The sequence below is a fragment of the Notamacropus eugenii genome, chromosome 6 (genome assembly GCF_028372415.1).
Source record: "Notamacropus eugenii isolate mMacEug1 chromosome 6, mMacEug1.pri_v2, whole genome shotgun sequence".
In the NCBI taxonomy this organism is placed as follows: Eukaryota; Metazoa; Chordata; class Mammalia; order Diprotodontia; family Macropodidae; genus Notamacropus; species Notamacropus eugenii.
Genome location: NC_092877.1, coordinates 59,910,514 through 59,929,286, shown reverse-complemented (window position 1 = coordinate 59,929,286; position 18,773 = coordinate 59,910,514). Strand labels below are relative to the sequence as shown.

The 18,773-nt window shown below is 38.0% G+C and overlaps 1 protein-coding gene across 5 annotated transcripts in view; it reads right to left on the bottom strand.

The window, feature by feature from the left end:
• The window catches only part of JAKMIP1 (janus kinase and microtubule interacting protein 1), a 252,553-nt gene that overhangs the window by 99,382 nt on the left and 134,398 nt on the right, over positions 1-18,773 (bottom strand). For 4 of the 5 annotated variants that reach the window (XM_072620189.1, XM_072620188.1, XM_072620192.1 and 1 more), the window contains one exon: positions 8,502-8,996. In XM_072620189.1, coding sequence (XP_072476290.1) covers positions 8,502-8,996 — 495 coding nt within the window. Of the gene's footprint in view, positions 1-8,501; positions 8,997-11,659; positions 11,806-18,773 lie in introns of those variants that run through there. The other variant, XM_072620191.1, reaches the window with a different exon arrangement.

Below are 18,773 nucleotides of genomic sequence, written 5' to 3'. Positions count from 1 at the left end.
GAAGCATTTAAGGTTATCCAGACAAAAAGAATCAATTCAACATTTTTTTAAAATTTTCCCTTCAAATTACTTCATATTTTTAAAAGTCTATATTTTATGGAAAGAAATAACATCTTCATATAGCACCTACTATGTGCCAGACCTTATGAGAAATACTTTGCAAATATTATCTCATTTGATCCTCATAACAGTCTTGCGATGAAGATGCTATTATTATCCCCATTTTACAGTTGAGAAAACTCAGACAGAAAAAGGTTAAGTAACCTGCCCTGGGTCAAACAGCTGGTCTAAGGCCAGATTTGAACTCAGGTCTTCCTGAATCCAGGCTCAGTGCTCTATTCACCGTGCTGCCTAACTATACCAATGTGGAAACTGTCCACATATGAAGTCTGATTTCTGGAGTCAGTGGAAAGATCTCTGACGTAGAAGTCAGGAGAAATGAGTTCAAGTGGCACCCCTGTTACTAATTGGATCATTATAGGAAAGGTGAGGTTCAGAAAGATTGTATAAAAATGAAAAGGTAGTGTCAAAAGTCAGATATGAGCTAAAGTCTCCTGTCTCTCAAACCAGTAGCATTTCCACTACATAATACCTCCTTTCAAAGTCAGTTCATAAAATAGGGTTATTTTCTAGCTTACCATGGTCTTCATTTTATCATACTTGTTCATTTATCCTTAAATGATTTGAACTAAATATGTTAGAGGAAATTTAAAGTCCTCTTTGTCTTACTAATCAAATATAAACAGTCAAAGATAGAAAAGAGTAGCATAGCAACTGATAATCCACCCAGGACCATGTGTTGCCATGGGCAACTGTCTCATCTTGCTATAAAGGAAACTGGCATTTTTCTAAAGGGGATATAATCAGGAAATAAAATTTCATTTTCTCCAAGGAGCATCTGAAGGGATTGAGGTTTGGGGAATGCTTTCATTCTTAACACTCATTAGGGAAACTCATATTTAGACTATTTTTTCTTCATAGGCATCTTCCATAGGAATAGAATTGAAGCCAAGCCTTTGAAAATGATGGGGGAATCACTTCTTTGCTACATCTAGCTACTATCTATTACATGAAAAGAAATCATTCACCTTTCTCAGCCTCAGTTTCCATACCAGTAAAATAAGGAAGAAATTCTTTGTAGTGTGTATTAACTAGGTCACTGTGAGGAAAGACCTTTGCAAAGGGACACTGTGATTTAGAGAAAGCACTGTTGGGTTTAGAAGTCCTGGGTTTGTGTTCAGGCTCTGACACTTACAAGCTGTTTAACAGGGATTAAATGATTTGCCCTCCAAGCATCAGTGTGCTCATCTGTTAAATGGGAATAATGTTAAAACAGATGAAAATATATTAAGTAATTTGCCCTCCAAGCATCAGTTTGCTCATATGTTAAATAGGAAAAAATGTTAAGACAAATGGAAATATATCCAGTCCTGAAGAGACTTAGATGTCCTGGTGGATGACTGGATGGGATTTCTTTCTCTAGCACCGTTTCTACTTTCTGATATAGCCCATCAGAGACTGTGATATTAAAATCCAAATATGGAAGTTTTGCTGTCATTAATTCATTGGTGGTGATATATAAATGGTATTCTAAAATTTACTTTTAACATTTTTATACATGGCCAATATGAATATTTGTTTTGTTTAACCATAAATTTTTTAACAAGGGTTTCCTTCTTCTTTTTGTCCAGTGGGAGTGGAAAAAAATGAAAACTTGAGGATTTAAAAAGTAAAAAAAATTTAAGTTTACAGAAATTCCACTGAACTTTTCTAAACAAAAGTCAATTGATACATATACATTTTACAAATGTAATCATATATATACATAAACACATTTATAAACTATAAGGTGAAAAATGATGGACATTTGATATGAACTTAAGAAGATGATAAAGGACACAATGCTGCAGAAAAGTCAACACTGAAATACCCTTAATTTGTCTGGTAAGAGGAATCTGAAACCTGACCATTAATCTGCCTTTTAGAGCACTATAGTTTCAGAATGCCAACTAATGTTTTTCTGTTGACTCATTATGTCACTTTGGGCAATTCACCTCCCTTCTCTGGATCTCAGTTTCCTCTTATGAGTGATCTCTAAGGCCCCTTTTACATTCACATTCTAGGGTTCCATAGGAAAAGAACCCAGAGAACAATCAAAGCTCACTGAATATTTCTCATGAACTGCTTGATGAAGGAAATCTACGAACCTACCTTGGATTCTCTCTCCTTACTTATCTTCCAAGTAGTCTAGATAATACTGACAAAACGTTTCAATTATAAATTGGTCATCATTGTTCTTTTTATTTGATATTGAGGGTCTTGGGTATTTAAATCATGAACTCTCTTTTCTACAGTGCTCTGAAGTTTCTAAAGCTCTCACAATCAAGTGAGATAGGTAGTTCTGCAAGGAGCTTTCTCCTCATTTAACAGAGAAGGGAGTTATGGAAGGTTAAATTACTTGTCTGTGGTCACCAGACCTAATGATTTAAAATCAGGGCTTGAATTCTAGTTTCTTGACTCAAAAGCTAGTGCTTTTTCAACAATATCATCCTAGAAATCTATTTTCAAAGAGATACTAGAACTGCTTCAAATCTAATGGCAAAATAATTTTAAAATAAACATTAAAATGCGAAAAATTCAAATTATATAAAATTGCATCACTAAGTATCCTCGTTAATTCCATTTTTAAGCAATTTGATGATGAAGCAAATTGATTTCCTTCAGATACATATCGTTAGTTTAGCTAATATTGTTTCATTGCATAATTGATTTATTGCAAAAACAAATAATATTATTAGATTTCAGTTGTTTTGTCACTCCAAGGTTGGAACATCATTAAATGAAAAAAAATTTTAAATATGTGAGATATTTTTAAAGGCAAATGAAGCAACCTCTCCCCCAGAGACTAATGAAACTAGGCCTACTTAACACATACAACTTCTTATATGTTACTTGTTATTATCCCTAAATATATTTAAACATGGTGTTATTACTCAAGAGGCAATTTAATATAGTGAATCCAGGGATATATTTGGAGTCAGAAAGATCTAGGTTTAAATCTCACCTCTGGCACTTTACAGCTATATAACTTTAGCATGTCTGAGTCTTAAGAAACTCTCAACTCCATCCACTAAGATGTGGACAGCATTCGCCCTACTGTCAGAAAGAGGTTAGGGCTTTTGAAATTGTCAGTATCTCCTGTACACAGTTACTATTCTCAAAACTTGTTCAAATCATTCATTTGTCTAAAAATGATTAAATCATTATTTTGTTTGAACCCCAGAATTGTCTTCTAGTGAGGATATTGGCCATAATCATAGAAACAAAGAAATAATCTAAATTTAAATTTAAATAAACTAAAATTTAAAAAAACATTCAAATTATCCAGGAAAATCAGAACAACCCATTCATTCTTTATTTCTAGATTAAATGAGATAGTTTTATGCATTTAACACAATTCTTAGCACATAGTAGGTACTTTATAAATGTTCATTCCCTTCCCCCTTTCTATTCATATCAGCTCTGAATTTTCTTCCTCTTAGAATTTAGACTTCAATAGTATTTCTCAGACCCCTTGGAAGAAGGCAATTTCCTGAAGGATAATTATATATATATATTTGAAAATTGCAAACCACTTCTTATTTGTCATATGTTTTGCTTGTGCAGCAAACTTCCTAGTGCTGTGTCTTCTAGGAAGTAACTGTCTCAGGAATGAGAATGACTGCATCAGCAGTTATGGAGCCTAACTGTTCCTGGGCCCCAGCAGTGTCTACAGAGAGATGAAAGTTTAATTCATTTGCCAAGGATTTATACCCTTACCTGCTTCCTAAAAAGACTGTAGGAGGCTTACAAAAATATAATGAGCCAATTAAAAATAACAGAACAGAAAAGTGAAAAGAAGCAGAGAAATGGATGTCAATGGGATCAACTCATCCTTGTAGTCAAGCATTGAACTTAGCATTGAGTGGTATGGTGGCATCTAAGGCAAAAAGACGAATACTTTGAATGATGATTTTTTTAAAATTATTTGATTAAAGTAAATTCTGATAAAATGGGAAATTCTTTTAATATGATTTTTATTAATTCATATATTTCTACTTCTCTTCCATCTTTGTATAGAGGTAGTCTCTGTTCTCCAGTGACACTGGCTTCCTTGCTATCCCTATCACAATGTTTTCCATCTCTTGACTCCATGCATTTTCACAGGCTTTCTCACATGGCTGGAATGATCATCTTCACTATCTCTAGCTTCCTTAAAATTTCAGCCAAAATGCCTCCTACCTGAAGTTGTTTCCAGTTCCCTTCAATGTCAGGGTCTTCCCTTGAAGATCATCCCCAATTTATCCCCTATATAACTTGTCTGTGCATAGCTGTTTTCATGTTGTCTTCCCCATCCAATCATGAACCCCTAGAAGTCAGGGTTTGTTTTCTCCTTTTTTGTGTCCCCAGTACATGTCAGTGTCAGCATATGGTAGGTGCTTAATAAATACTTGTTGAATTGACTTGACAAAATGCTTCTAGCATTCCTCAATAATAAAACTCTTAAAATATTTCCCCCTTTTTCTACCCACTTTTATGCAAGGTGTAAGTCCAGCAGCTAGGTGGCACAGTGGATAGAGAATTACTCTTGGAGTCAGAAAGACCTCCCTTCAAGAATTCAAATCTGACCTTAGATACTGACTAGCTAGGTGACCCTGTGCAAGTCACTTCACCCTGTTTGCCTCAGTTTTTCATCTGTAAAATGAGCTGAGGAAGGAAATGGCAAACAACTCCAATACCTTTGCTAAGAAAACCCCAAATGGGGTCATGCAGAGTAGAATGTGAGTGGAACAACTAAACAACAAGGTATAAGCAACTCATAAGCCTTGAATTTCCTTGAATATATATTGAGTTCTGCCCCTTTCAGCAATTTATAATAATCTTAGAAATAGTCTCTCGCTTATTAAGTCAGAGATAGGGACCAGGTACTTATTGCCTCCTGGATAGTTTCTTTACTTGTGATATTTCAGGTAAGGGAGCAACTAGGAATAGTTCCTCATATTATTAAAAAAATGCATGACCACAATGGAGGAATAGGTTGCACTTATGAGGAAAGATAGAGTAGACATCCGACCCATCCATTAGGAGTGGAGCTTGGAACAACATGGAAAAGCAGAAGTTTCCTTTTCAGGAGGATGATTGCCGAGCAGCTGCCTTCTTCCTCTTCCTTCCTGAAGATGAGCTGCTGAGTTTCTAGTGTCCCTTAGGAGACTGAGAAGTGAATATCGCCAACCTCTCTAACAACTAAGGCCCATTTATTTCCTTTCTCTCTAGTTCAATCTCCATTTTCTACAGGAGGTCCTTTCTGTCCCTTCTGTCTCCTCCTTAGTGACTTCCCTAAGATTGCCTTGTAATAACTTGTATGCATAAATATTTGCATGATGTCACAGAGACTGTGTTTTTGCCTTTCTTTGAATACCCAGTGCTTACTATAGTGCCTGGTACATAATAAATGGTTAGTAAATTCTTATAGTCTGTTAGTATAGGCTCTATGCAACTCCCTAATACCATGAGTTGCAGAAAAGGTACCAACCTGCATTGGTAAAGAGAGTTTCCTCTCCTGGGGGCTCCCTATTCCAATGAAGTCACATGTTGAGTTCCAATCCCTACAAGGCTCTGGTCACACAAGTATAATAATCATCATGATACATAGATCTACTTTAGCATTTATAACTAGAAAAGATGATTGTACTACTGTACTATTACATGTTACTATTAGTGTAATGAAGCTGAGAAAGTCATTCTTTTGGTAGGGGGTGGATTAGATTCTAACTTCTAACTCAAAAAAATATAGGATGGTGTACTGGGTAGTGGGATAATATAGCATTTGCACTGTCAAGGAAACCAGGAATTTTCGAATCTTGTCTGTAGGCCTTATTTGGTGTATTTCTTTTTCTTTTCTGTTTCCCCTCAATGAGTCAGTAGCCTAGAATAGAAAGAAGACTCCCAAATTGCTTTCATCTGTAAATGGGCACTATGAATCTATAACTTTTCTCAAAGACCTCATAGAATCACTCTATGGAGAACTCATGAATTTGACATTCTTTTGCAATTGTAAATGCAAAGGTCTTAATCAGAATTATGGCTACTCAAGGGAAATCATCTCCTCTCTTCTTCACTATTTCTCTCCCACTCTTACTTTTCTTTCTCCACAAATTATCTAGTTTAATTTAAGGAGGCCCTTCTGAGGACAAGAGCCCCTTGAAGGGAGGCACAGTCATTCAAGCCTCAACTGTTTCAACATAGCATGAGGTGCAACGTTGGAAACCATAGTCACCCACAAGGGTAAAAGGAATTAATAATGGATCACCTGGAGAGATATGGATACAAAGTCATATCCTGGGCCACTGGGGTAGATCAGAAAGAGAACCTGAGAAAGGTCTTAGAATTATGACCTCAAACCTACAGTGAGCTGCTCAGAATATCCTGACAGCATACCTCAGCAGCCTTTTGTCCCTTTGTTCGGGTGAATATATAACTGGATTGAATTGTCTTTACACAAACAGTCCAGCTAGAGAGATGCTATAAACTCAACACAAATATCAGTTAGAGTATGAGACCACTCTAAGTTTATACAAGTGGAACTCCCTGAGAAGGGGTTTTCCATTCCTGATCAGTTTGGGGAAATAGTTTCCTCTATTAATTAGACAAGGCCCTTTGTGTTTGGTTGATAAGGTGCTGGTGTGGTGTTGTGCTACTCTCACATCTCAGCATCCTCTACTGTACTCCCTTCTACAGGCCATCCCTGATCTGCTCCTTGACCTCAAGCTGGATAGTACTATAGGGGCCATTTAGTCCAGCTCCCTCATTTTACAAATAAGGGATCTGGGGTCCAGGGAAGCTTGTTAGTTCTCTCACCAAATCACTATGTATTCACATGTTTTTGTGTGTGTGCCTGTGTGTACCTGTGTCTGTGTCTGTGTCTGTCTGTGTGTATGTATATGTATCTGTATACATAAGCATTTTGTGGTCACTGTTCATTTCCTCTGTGTCCGACTCTTTATGACCTCGTTTGGGGTTTTCTTGGCAAAGATACTGGAGTGGTTTGCTATGTCCTTCCCCAGATCATTTTATAGAGGAGGACACTGCAGAAGTGACTTTCCCATGTCACACAGCTAGTAAGTGTCTGAGATCAGACTGAATGCATGAAGAGTCTTCCTGATACCCAGACCAGTGATCTATCCACTGTGCCACTTAGCTGTCCCCATGTGTATGCGTGTGTATATGTATATGTATATGTATATATACATATATATATTTGTGTGTATACATATATGTATATATGTATGTGTGTGATTATATATTAAGTCTATATAGTAAGATTAGTATTTCTTATAATAGTACACATATTGATTAGTATGTATATATGTGAATATAAATGTACATCCATACACATACACACATTGGTAAAGAGCTTAAGAGGGGGAAGCACACTAACAACTTAAGGCATAAGGAAAGGCTTCCCACAGAGAATGGCACATGACAGGACTCTTGAATGAAGACGATGACTAGAGAAGAGGAAGGAGTGAGGGACTTCCAGGCAGAAGGGCCATGACTTATGCAAACGTACAGAGATAGAAGACAGAATACTGAGTGTGGGAAATAGCAAGTGGGGCAATGTGAACAGAATTCGAGTTTGGGAAGGGGAATAATGCATAAGAAGCTTTTGAAGGGAATGCTAGAGAAGAATCATACAAGGCTTTAAAAGTTCAACACAGGAAGTGGTCTTTTACCCTGGAGGCAGCAATGAGTCACTAAGGTTGCCTGGCAGAGGACTGACATGGTTCAGACTTGGGTTTGAGATGGATTATTTTGGCAGCTATTTGAAGGGATTGATCAGAGAAGAGGGAGAATTGAAACCAAGAATCCAATTAGGGGACTTTGCTGACATAGTCCAGGCAAGAGGTGATGGGAACATGAACTAGTGACAAAATCTATTTGATCCACTTGAGGGAATGTGTCCTGGCTTGAATGGATAATACAGCAGCATGATGTGGGATGAGTAGTTTGGATGTTTTCAAAAATTCAGAAAAAACAGAATAAAACCCTCTCTTCTGAAGAACAAAAGAAAGCTAAAAAATAAGTCACTAAGGAAAATAAAACTGACTGATTCTGGGATTTGAAGTTGGAAGGGATCTTAAGGAGAAAAAATCTAGTACACCTCTTGCACTGGAAATAAAAGCTGAGGATCAGAGGTAACTTTCCCAAGGTTACACAGGCAGTAAAGAAGCAGAGGTAGGATCTGAACTCAGGTCCTCCAGCTCCAAATCCAATGTTCTTTCCACTACATAATGCTACCTCTCTGGAGGTCTTCATTCAACTTAACGTTTTGGCTACTACAACAGTCCTAGAAAAGCAAGTGTTACCATGTTACCATGTGTCATAGGAGGGCTCTCAAGAAGCCTCCCTGAACTGGGATTCAATGAACCTGATACCAACCCAACCAATAGTAAGTCACTTACCAGTCTGCGGATATCTCGCTCACATTCCCTTTTAATTCGATTGATCTCATCTTGGTGAGACTGATAAGCCATGCGTAGGTCAGCAGCCTTCATCTTATCCGCTTGCATAAAATTGTTCAAAGCCTCCTCAACCTGCTTCTTCCCAGATTTTAGTTCCAATATTTCCTGCTGCAACTTTAAGCGTTCCCCATCAAATGATTTCCGGGCTTCTTCTCGGACCTCATTCAATAAGGCGGTTTTCACTTTGTCAGCTGCACCATCTCTCAAAACATTCACTGTGGTCTGCAAGCGCTGTACTTCCCCATCCTTGATCTTGACCATCCGGGCAACTTCTTGCTCATGCTGCCGGATGAGTGCCTCCCTGAGGGCCTGGAGCTCCTTCATCTTTTCCTCATGCAGCTTTGCCTTCAGCTCAGAGATATAGGCAGTGTGTTTATGCTGCTCCTGTTCTCTCTCCTGCTTGACTTCTTGGATTTTCTCCCGCAGCTTTCCCACCTGCAGCAACAAAGTACAGCGTGGATTAATGGATGAGCATGGTCAAGACAATGGCCAAAGTCAAATGCCTGTAATCCCGAGAAAAAGTGTCAGAACCACAACCTTCCCCTCTCCTTTAACACTGGCTCTCAGGCAAAGACAATCTTAGTTAGGAGAGGCATCCGTTAGATGAGGTTACTTGGAAAGTGTTATTTTCACATGTGGAAACATGTCCTTACCTTAATATAACAAAACCTGTAGTGAAAGGATTTATGTGAGTTGTTATCCTATAGTTTAGACCTTAAGAGTCCAGGGAAAGATAAAGAAACAAATTTCAAAAGTAACTCAGAAGTAACCAATAGTCATCCCAACCACCTGAGTCCTCCATGTTCTTTAGCCTCTCAAATATCCTCTGAAAACTTCTCTCTTCTGCAAAACCTACTATGAGTGAGTAGAAGTCAAGGACATTTAAAACCTCACTTCCAATCTCATTCCAAAGGAGGATATCTACAAAACCCAACCTACTGTAAATCATAAATCATAATTTAAAAATCACATAAATGAGATCATTTTTATTACCTAGATTTTAATCAGTGTGTAACAAGATCATTGATTCAGTTTAAAAGGGTCTTGAGATCATCCAACCCTATCATGTTACAGAGGAAGAAACTGAGGCTCAGAAGAGTTAAAAGGCTTACCAATGTTCCAGAATTAATAAGGGGCATGGTCAGCACTGGAACTAGGACCCTCTAGATTCAAATCCAGCACCCTCTCTCCAACATATATTGTTTCTCAACCTTTTCAGAGAAGATTTGTATGTGCTTGTGTGCCAGAAACAAGATCCTTTGAAGTATCATATCAAATAAAGAACTATCCCTCAAACTTGGTGCCCAGAACTGTGGTTCAATACTTTGGAGACTATCAGAAAGCTGTAGGTCTTGTTCTCAAGTTGCTTCCCAGGTACCTGGATGAAACTTTGGATACAATCCAGTGCAGTGGATACAGCACTGGACTTTGAGTCAGGAAAATGTGGATTCAAATCCCACATTCAACACTAGCTAAGTGACTCTAGCTGTTCATTCAACCTCTCTAGACCTCAGTTTCATCATCTGTAAAATTAAAAAGTTGGACTCAATGGCCTCTAAGTTTCCTTCCAACTTCAAATCTACAATTACATGATAAACACACTTTGACATTTTAGGGAACTGTCATTTCATTGGGGTTAGCCTGCCCTCCACTGATATATTTCCTCCAGTTCAGTGACCAGTTTTTGAGAAGGGCTGTGGCCAAAAATGTTACCATCCTGCTAGTGATGAATCACATTGAATTAATTGAGCAGGAGATAAACCTCAAAGAAAGCAAAAAAAAGAAAAATATCAAAATGCATATTTAAAATAGTTATTTTTGTAGAGATAAAAATCTGGAAAGTCAGGGAAGTGCCCCTCATGTGGGCATGGCTGAACAAATTACGGTACATGAATGTGATGGAATTACATTGTGGTATATGAAATGATGAAAGGATTAGTTCCTGAGAAACTTGGGAGGATTTATATGAACTCATATAATCTACACCAGAAAACAAAACGGACAAAAACACACACGTTAGATAATGCCATGCACCTGGACAAGAGGTACATTGATTTAGTCTATTAATATATGTATCTTGGACAAGTGCTACAAATGTATAATGAAATGGATACAAAACTAAATAAGATATCAAACTGGAATGAATATAGGAAACTTCCTAGTGTCTGTAGTATCCCCATACTTCTTTCTGTAACAGAAGCCCATCTATTGTGAACAATAACATTTTCTAGGTGACACTGTGTGGATATTAATCATGGAATACTACTATTTCAAAAGAATTAAAATTATAAATTACCCAAAGAACAATGGAAATACACATGGTGAACATAAGAGTGTGGCAGCCAGTTGCCATTAAGCATTTGTACGTGAGAAGTAATATGAATGGCATTCTACAAGACCACTAATGGAGGAGGATCCATCATAACACATCAAGAAAAAAATGATGATAGCAACACCTGGCATTCTGTGGCACTTTAAGTATTCCATGCACTTTATAAATAGCATCTCATTTGATCCTTAGAACAACCCTGGCAAGAGGGGCTGTTATTATTCATTTTACAAATGAGGTGACTGAAGCAGACAAAGGTTAAGTGACTTACTCTGAGTCATATAGCTAGGTAGTATCTGAGGCTGGATTTGAATTCCAGTTCGACTGTAGTTCAAAGTCCTGACTCATCAAAAAATGAATCACAAGCCAGAGTCATGTTAGCACTCCCAATGATAAAAAAAGAACTGGAAGAAAGTTGTTATTGCTTGGAATGTTCCCAAGTGAACACCAACAAGAGCCACAATAAGATATAGGTATGGAGGAGGTTAATCTTTATCATTGAAAAGAATACTCGGTGAAAATCAGAGTTTGGGCCAAGATGGTGGAGGAGAAAGTTGCACATACACCAGCTCTTCCCCCACAGCCCATAAAATACCTGTAAAAAAAGACTCTCAACAAATTCTAGAGCACCAGAAGCCACAGAACAACCAAGGGGAGGAGATTTCCAATCCAGGGTGACCTGAAAAGCCTACAGGAAAGGTCTGTCATGCTGACATGGAGCAGAGCCCAGCCCAGACTTGGCTGCATGGCACAGAGCAGGGAGGAGCACCTGAGCAGGCCTCGGGGGTTGAATCCTGAGTGGCACTAGCAGTGGTTTGCAGATCCCTCAACCCACAGGTGCGAAAAGTCAGTGAGAGGGTTTTTTCAGCTGGCTAAGAAAGGAGCAGGGTCTTCTCATAGCTCCAACCTCAGGCAGTAGTGGAAGAGACTGCATTGGACCACAGCCCCCACAGCAGCCCACACCCATTATTGGATCACAAAACCCCTGGGGAAACTGAGCAACTGATCCTTACCTCAGCTCTGCCCCCACTAAAAGCCTCTGGGAGAATTGAGCAGTTTATCTGAATCTCAGCCTCCAGTACTGGCTTGGTGGAACTGGAGGCCAGGTGGTTGTGAAGAGGAAACTCTACTACTCACAGATTCTGGGCACAAAACTTTCTTGTTGCTCCCAGACCAGTGTGCACACTTGATTGTGCCACCTTGGAGGAACTGAGATCTTACAGATGCCCAGAGTACACCCTACTCTTGACAAAGGGCCCAACAGCCAAGTAACTGGTTGGAAAAATGCCCAAAAAGGGGAAAAAAGTAAGACTATAGAAGGTTACTTTCCTGGTGAACAGATATCTTCTCCCATCCTTTTGGATGAGGAAGAACAATGCTTACCATCAGATAAAGACATAAAAGTCAAGGTGTCTGTATCCCAAACATCCAAAATAAATCTTCAATGGTCTCAGGCCATGGAAGAGCTCAAAAAGGATTTTGAAAATCAAGTAAGAGAGTTGGAGGAAAAATTGGGAAGAGAAATGAAAGACATGCAAGAAAATCATGAAAAGTGAGTCAAGAACTTGCTAAAGGAGACTCAAAAAATGCTGAAGAAAATGACACCTTGAAAAATAGACTCACTCAATTGGCAAAAGAGGTTCAAAAAGCCAATGAGGAGAAGAATGATTTAAAAAGAAGAATTAGCCAAATGGAAAAGAAGGTTCAAAAGCTCACTGAAGAAAATAGTTCCTTAAAAATTAGAATGGAACAGATGGAGGCTAATGACTATGAGAAACCAAGAAATCACAAAACAAAACCAAAAGAATGAAAAAATGGAAGATAATGTGAAATATCTCATTGGAAAAACAACTGACCTGGAAAATAGATCCAGGAGAGACAATTTTAAAACTATGGGACTGTCTGAAAGCCATGACCAAAAAAAGAGCCCAGACATCATCTTTCAAGAAATTATCAAGGAAAAAATACCCTGATATTCTAGAACCAGAGGGCAAAATAAATATTGAAAGAATCCAGTGATCACCTCCTGAAAGAGATCCAAAAAGAGAAACTCCTAGGAACATTGTAGCCAATTTCCAGAGTTACCAGGTCAAGGAGAAATATATTGCAAGTAGCTAGAAAAAACAATTTGAGTATTGTGGAAATACAATCAGGACAACACAAGATCTAGCAGCTTCTACATTAATTGATCGAAGGGTGTGGAATATGATACTCCAAAAGTCAAAGGAACTGGGACTAAAACCAAGAATCACCTACCCAGAAAAACTGAGTATAACACTTCAGGAGAAAATGGTCATTCAATGAAATAGAAGACTTTCAAGCATTCTTGATGAAAAGACCAGAGGTGAAAAGAAAATTATCTTTCAAACACAAGAATCAAGAGAAGCATGAAAAGGTAAACAGGAAAGAGAAATCATAAGGGACTTACTAAGGATGAACTGTTTACATTCCTACATGGAAAGACAATATTTGTAACACTTGAAATATTTTTTCAGTATCTGGGTAGTTGGTGAGATTATACAGAGAGAAAGAGAGAGAGAGAGAGAGAGCAGTGTGAGTTGAATAGGAAGGGATCATATCTAAAAAATGAAATTCTGGGTTGAGAGAGGAATATGTTGAGAGGAGAAAGAAAGAAATGGAATGGGGCAAATTATCTGTCATAAAAGATGCAAGAAAAAGATCATTCAATGGAGGAAAAAAGGGGGAGGTGAAAAGGAAAATGTGAAGCTTACTCTCATCACATTTGACTCAAGGAAGGAATAAAATGCACTCTCATTTTGGTATGAAAACCTTTCTTACAATACAGAAAAGTGGGGGAGAAGGGGATAAGTAGAGTGGGGGCATGATGGAAGGGAGGGCAATGGGAGAAGGGAGAAATTAGAAGTCAACACTCTTGGGGAGGGATAAGGTCAAAAGAGAGAATAGAAGAACTGGGGGGCAGGATATGATGGAGGGAAATATAGTTAGTCTTACACAATATGACTATTATAGAAGTCATTTGCAAAACTATACATATACAGCCTATATTGAATTGCTTGCCTTCTCAGTGGGGGTGGGTGGGGAGGGAGGAAGGAAGAGAAGTTGGAACTCAAAGTTTTTGGAGCAACTGTTGAGTATTGTTCTTACATACAACTAGGAAATGAGAAATACAGGTAATGGGGTATAGAAATTTATCTTGCCCTACAGGACAAAAGAGAAGATGGGGATAAGGGAAAGGAGGGATGTTAGAAGGGAGAGCAGATTGGTGGTAGGGGTAATTAGAATGCTCAGCATTTTGGGGTGGGTGGAGGGGAGGGATAGGGAGAAAATTTGGAACTCAAAATTTTGTGGAAATGAATGTTGAAAACTTTAAATAAATTTTCAAAAATCAGAGATTGATCAAAGTACCAAGACCAGGAGACAAGAGTTCAAATAACCAAAATTTAGAGCCAACCCAAACCAATTCAACTCAACATGCATTTATTAAGTGTCCACTTGTAGACAAGGCACTGTGCAAGTATTCAAGGATAAAAACACAAAACAAAAACCAGTCATTGTCCTCAAGGAGCTTACATTGTACTGAGAAGTGATGCAACATGTCAACATACAAAAATATATACAATTGCTTAAGGATGGAGAAAACACTGACAACTAAGGGTATCAGAAGAAGGGCCTCAGGGATCATCTAAATCAGCTCTTTAATTATTAAGAAGCAGAAACTAAAGCTCAATGATTTGCCCAGAGTAGACAGAACAGTCAATAGCAAAGTCGAGATTAAGATTCTAAAGCTTGCACTTCCTGTTTACAAGTTTCTTCTACTACATATATTTTTCTTTCCATAAGTGCTTCTCACAGTACTACTGTCAGTGAGTTCACTTGTCTTACTGTGAATGAGGTAAGAATATAAAATTAGAAGTTAATAGGTACCATTGGCCTACCTCTGTATGCATTCAGAGTATTGCATAAATGTTAACTCTATCATCATCCTCCTCATCATGGAGTAGAACATAACCTTCATTTACATGCTAAGATGGCCTGTATCAAGAGCTGATCTACACACCAGGAAGAAGGACCTGTGATCCCTGTATGTGGGCTGCCAGGAGAAATGCATTTGCATTTGCTGGCCTTAAATAATCAGCTGCCCACAATGCCAGCAACGGTGCTGATAGCTATGATGGGGCACTGAACTTTGGTGGCCAAGTGATGCAACAAGTAGACTTCTTTTTGTATCCCCAGCACTTACTTAGCACAATATCTGGCACATAGTTAGAATTTAATAAATGTTCACTGAGTGATTCATTTGTCTTACTTTCATATTTCTTGGATATCGTTTTTATTGATGAAGGTCTCCACTGGGTTTAATCCAGAAGTGGGAAAAGACTGGAGCAGAGATGTCAAACTTCCCACTGGTAGGTCACAACTTCCCAGTATGGTCAGAATCATAAAATTTAATTAAAATGTAAATGTAAAATGTAACAAAATAAATACAAGTGCAACATAAATGATGTCAATTTGTGGTTTTCTAAGTCAATATGCAGCCTTCAGGGATCTGTTTCAACTTGAACTTGACAATCCTAGACTAGAGGGCAATTTATCCCAACCCACAGGGCGAAGACAAAGAAATAATGGACACATTTATTTATATATATTTTTCTCCAATGTATCCTGCATATATCTTGTTTGTATATAACTATTTATTTGCATCTTCTCTCCCCCATAAGACTGTATTTCTTGAGAACACAGACTTTTTGCCCTTTTTCTTATCCCCAGCCCAAAGTTATTGCTTAGTCAGTCACTGACTGACCAACTGATATGCATTCATGGGAGTTGCTGAAGTCAAAAAGACTTCGATTTAAGGCACTAGTGTGTTAGAACCATCCAAGAGACAATTCTTACATTTTCAGTGTGAGCAGTTAAACCTTAGTAATCTACAAATACTGCAAGTCAGGGCTTGATTTATTGATTTGTTGTTTGTCTAGACTTCAGAAAGCAATGGAGAAATTGTTAATAATGTAGATTAAATTTAAAAATATGTGTGTATATTTAGGTGAGGGTGGGGTGGGGTAGAACTATTTGCTAAACATTTACCAACATACTACTGGCTAAAACCCTACCTCTGACATATATGGACTATAGCGCTGGAAGCAGCCACTGAAGTTGTTAATCTACATTTGTATTTTTTCCTATGAGAATTCTACCAACCAATTAAAGTAGACATTAGAAAATAGGAACAACAAAAAATGTACATCACTGAAAAACCAACAATGCCCTAGAAAACCCTAAAATGGGAATCCCAAGTCATGACCATTTCTTTTTGAGTCAGCCTTTGTCTCTTGTTCTGAGTGTCTGGGTCTCCATATGGATCCTTGTATCTCTCTCTCCAACTCTGTACGCTCTCTGTCATTCCTTATGTTCCCCTCCCTTCTCCTTTACCTCCCCCTTCTTTTTTCTCTCTCTTCCCACTTCCATATGTATATCCTTTAATTAGCTATATAATGGGAAAAAGTATATTTTTCTGGTTCTCATTACTTATAATTTTATTCTTTTTTATATAATCCTGGTTCAAATCTCCTCTTTGGAAATCAGTGCCCTGGACCTGTATGAGGAGTGGAGTTGGCAAGAGAACTGGGGAGAAGAGAAGCCTTTTTCCTTCCTGCTTCAAGAAAGAACACATACAATTCCAGATTTTGTTCAGAAAGAGATCCAGAAAGAATAGATTTTGGAAATCAGATTTATAGATAGGGGAAAACCAAGTCCTCAGCATTTCCCTAATTCTTAGCTTTCATTCGTAGATGCTTCAAGGTATTTCTGCTTGAGTGAGATCTAGGTCCCCTTCTCTCTTGATTAAGCTAAAATATCTCACTCCCAGTGGAACAACTCATTCACTCTGTATTTGTCTGATATATTCTCATCCATAGAGCTTTTCTGATTTTTGTTTGTTATCTGCTTAGATACATGAGTTTACTCTTTGTTCATTACATGAACGTTCTTTTGTATTAATAGCATTTGTATTAATAGCCTTAGGTTATAAACATGGCTTGTTCCTTCATCTTTAGGAGTTAGCAACTGAGAAATTAGTTTGAATCTGAGGAAAAAAAGAATTTTCCTCAATTAACAATATTTAAGGGAACAGATAAATATAATTCTAGTCCAGTGCCCCTTTCTGAGGAAAATATAGTGGTGATCCTTGTGAGTCTTTCTTTTGTTCCTCTCTGACCAGGAATCATAGTTTCCTGAAGAGAGAAATGAGTATCACTGAACTGTCTATCAAAGCTTCCCTGAAAGTTGCATTTAGACAAACCTATGTCAACATACACATACCTAAATGAGCAATGCACACTCTGTGTTTATTTTTATGCTATTTACTTGTATATCCACTGATCCTTACATCTTCAATGTCTCCCTCTTTGCTGGTTCCTCCTTTGTCTGAAAGATGAATCAAAAAAACATTAAGTATTTACTATGTTCGACCCGGCATTCCTTAAGAGTTGGGAATATGAAGAAAGACAAAATGGCCATTCCTGTCCTCAAGGAGTTCATGGACTAATAGAGGAGGCAATGTGCCAACACTTATGTTCAAACCAGATACATACAAGATAAGCAGAGCTAACCTCAGAAGGGAAGCTGTAGAATTAAGGGGAATCGGGAGAGATTTCTGGTTGAAGGTAAGATTTTACAGATGACTTGAAGGAAGTCAGGGAAGCTAGGAAGCCAAACATGAGGAGGCAGAGAATTCCAGGAATGAGGACAGCTAGAGAAAATACCAGGAGCTGGGAGACAAGCTATCTTATTCAAGGAACAGAGAGAAGTTCAGATTGGTTGGCTGGAAGATCAAATGAAAAGAACTGAGATTTAAAAAGACAAGAAAAGTCAGAAGGAGTCAGTTACAAAAGGATTTTAAAAGCCAGAGATCAGATCAGCCCTATCTTTGAAAACAAAACCACCACCAAAACCTTTGCTATATCCTTACTTTTTTTTATTTCTCTTCACTGCTAAATGCAGATATGATCATTTGAACCCTATTCAATTAACTCCAATGAACTTTATTGCCCGGGGAAAAAATATGAACTCCTCTGTAACTTTTAAAGCTCCCCACTATCTGGCCTTCACATACATTTCCAGTCTCATTAGATATTATTCTGCCTATCATATTCTGTGATTTAGCCAAACTGGTCCTCTCTCTGGTCCTCACACACTATTTTCCACCTCCCCAATCTGAACTTTTGCACTGCAAATCCCACATGACTGGAAAGCCCTCTCTGCTCTCCTCACCTCTGTCTCAAAGAATACCTCCCTTCCTTCAAGATGAAGATCAAGCCCCACGTTCTACATGAAGCTTTTTAATGTTCACTGCCAATTCCAGTGCTTTGCCTCTGAATCTGTTTTGAATTTAACAACTGTGCCTTTATTTTATTTATATTCATTCTACATATATCTATACATGCCCTTGTCATCTTTGCAAATTATAATGCAAGTTCTTGGCAAGTAGAAATTGTTTTGTTTATTGCAAATAATGTATATACACACAAATGCATATACAGGGAGTACCATAAGTCTTAATGCAGTTTAAGCATTAATAAGTGCATGTATGTGTGTGTGTGTTTAATAAGCATATGTACACACTTTCTCTAACCTAATTTGTCTCTCTCTCTCCTCTCTCTCTCTCTCTCTCTCTCTCTCTCTCTCTCTCTCTCTCTCTCTCTCTCTCTCTCTCTCTCTCCTCCTGTATCACCACCGTACCTCTTGGACATTTTGAGCTAAGTGTCCCAAAAGACATCTCAAATTCCACCTATCTAAAACAGAACTCAGTTTCCCTTAAAGACCATGACTCTTAGGAACTTTCTTAGTTTTTTGAGGGTACCACCAACCTTATAGGTATGTAAGTTCCCAATGGTGGAGTCAGC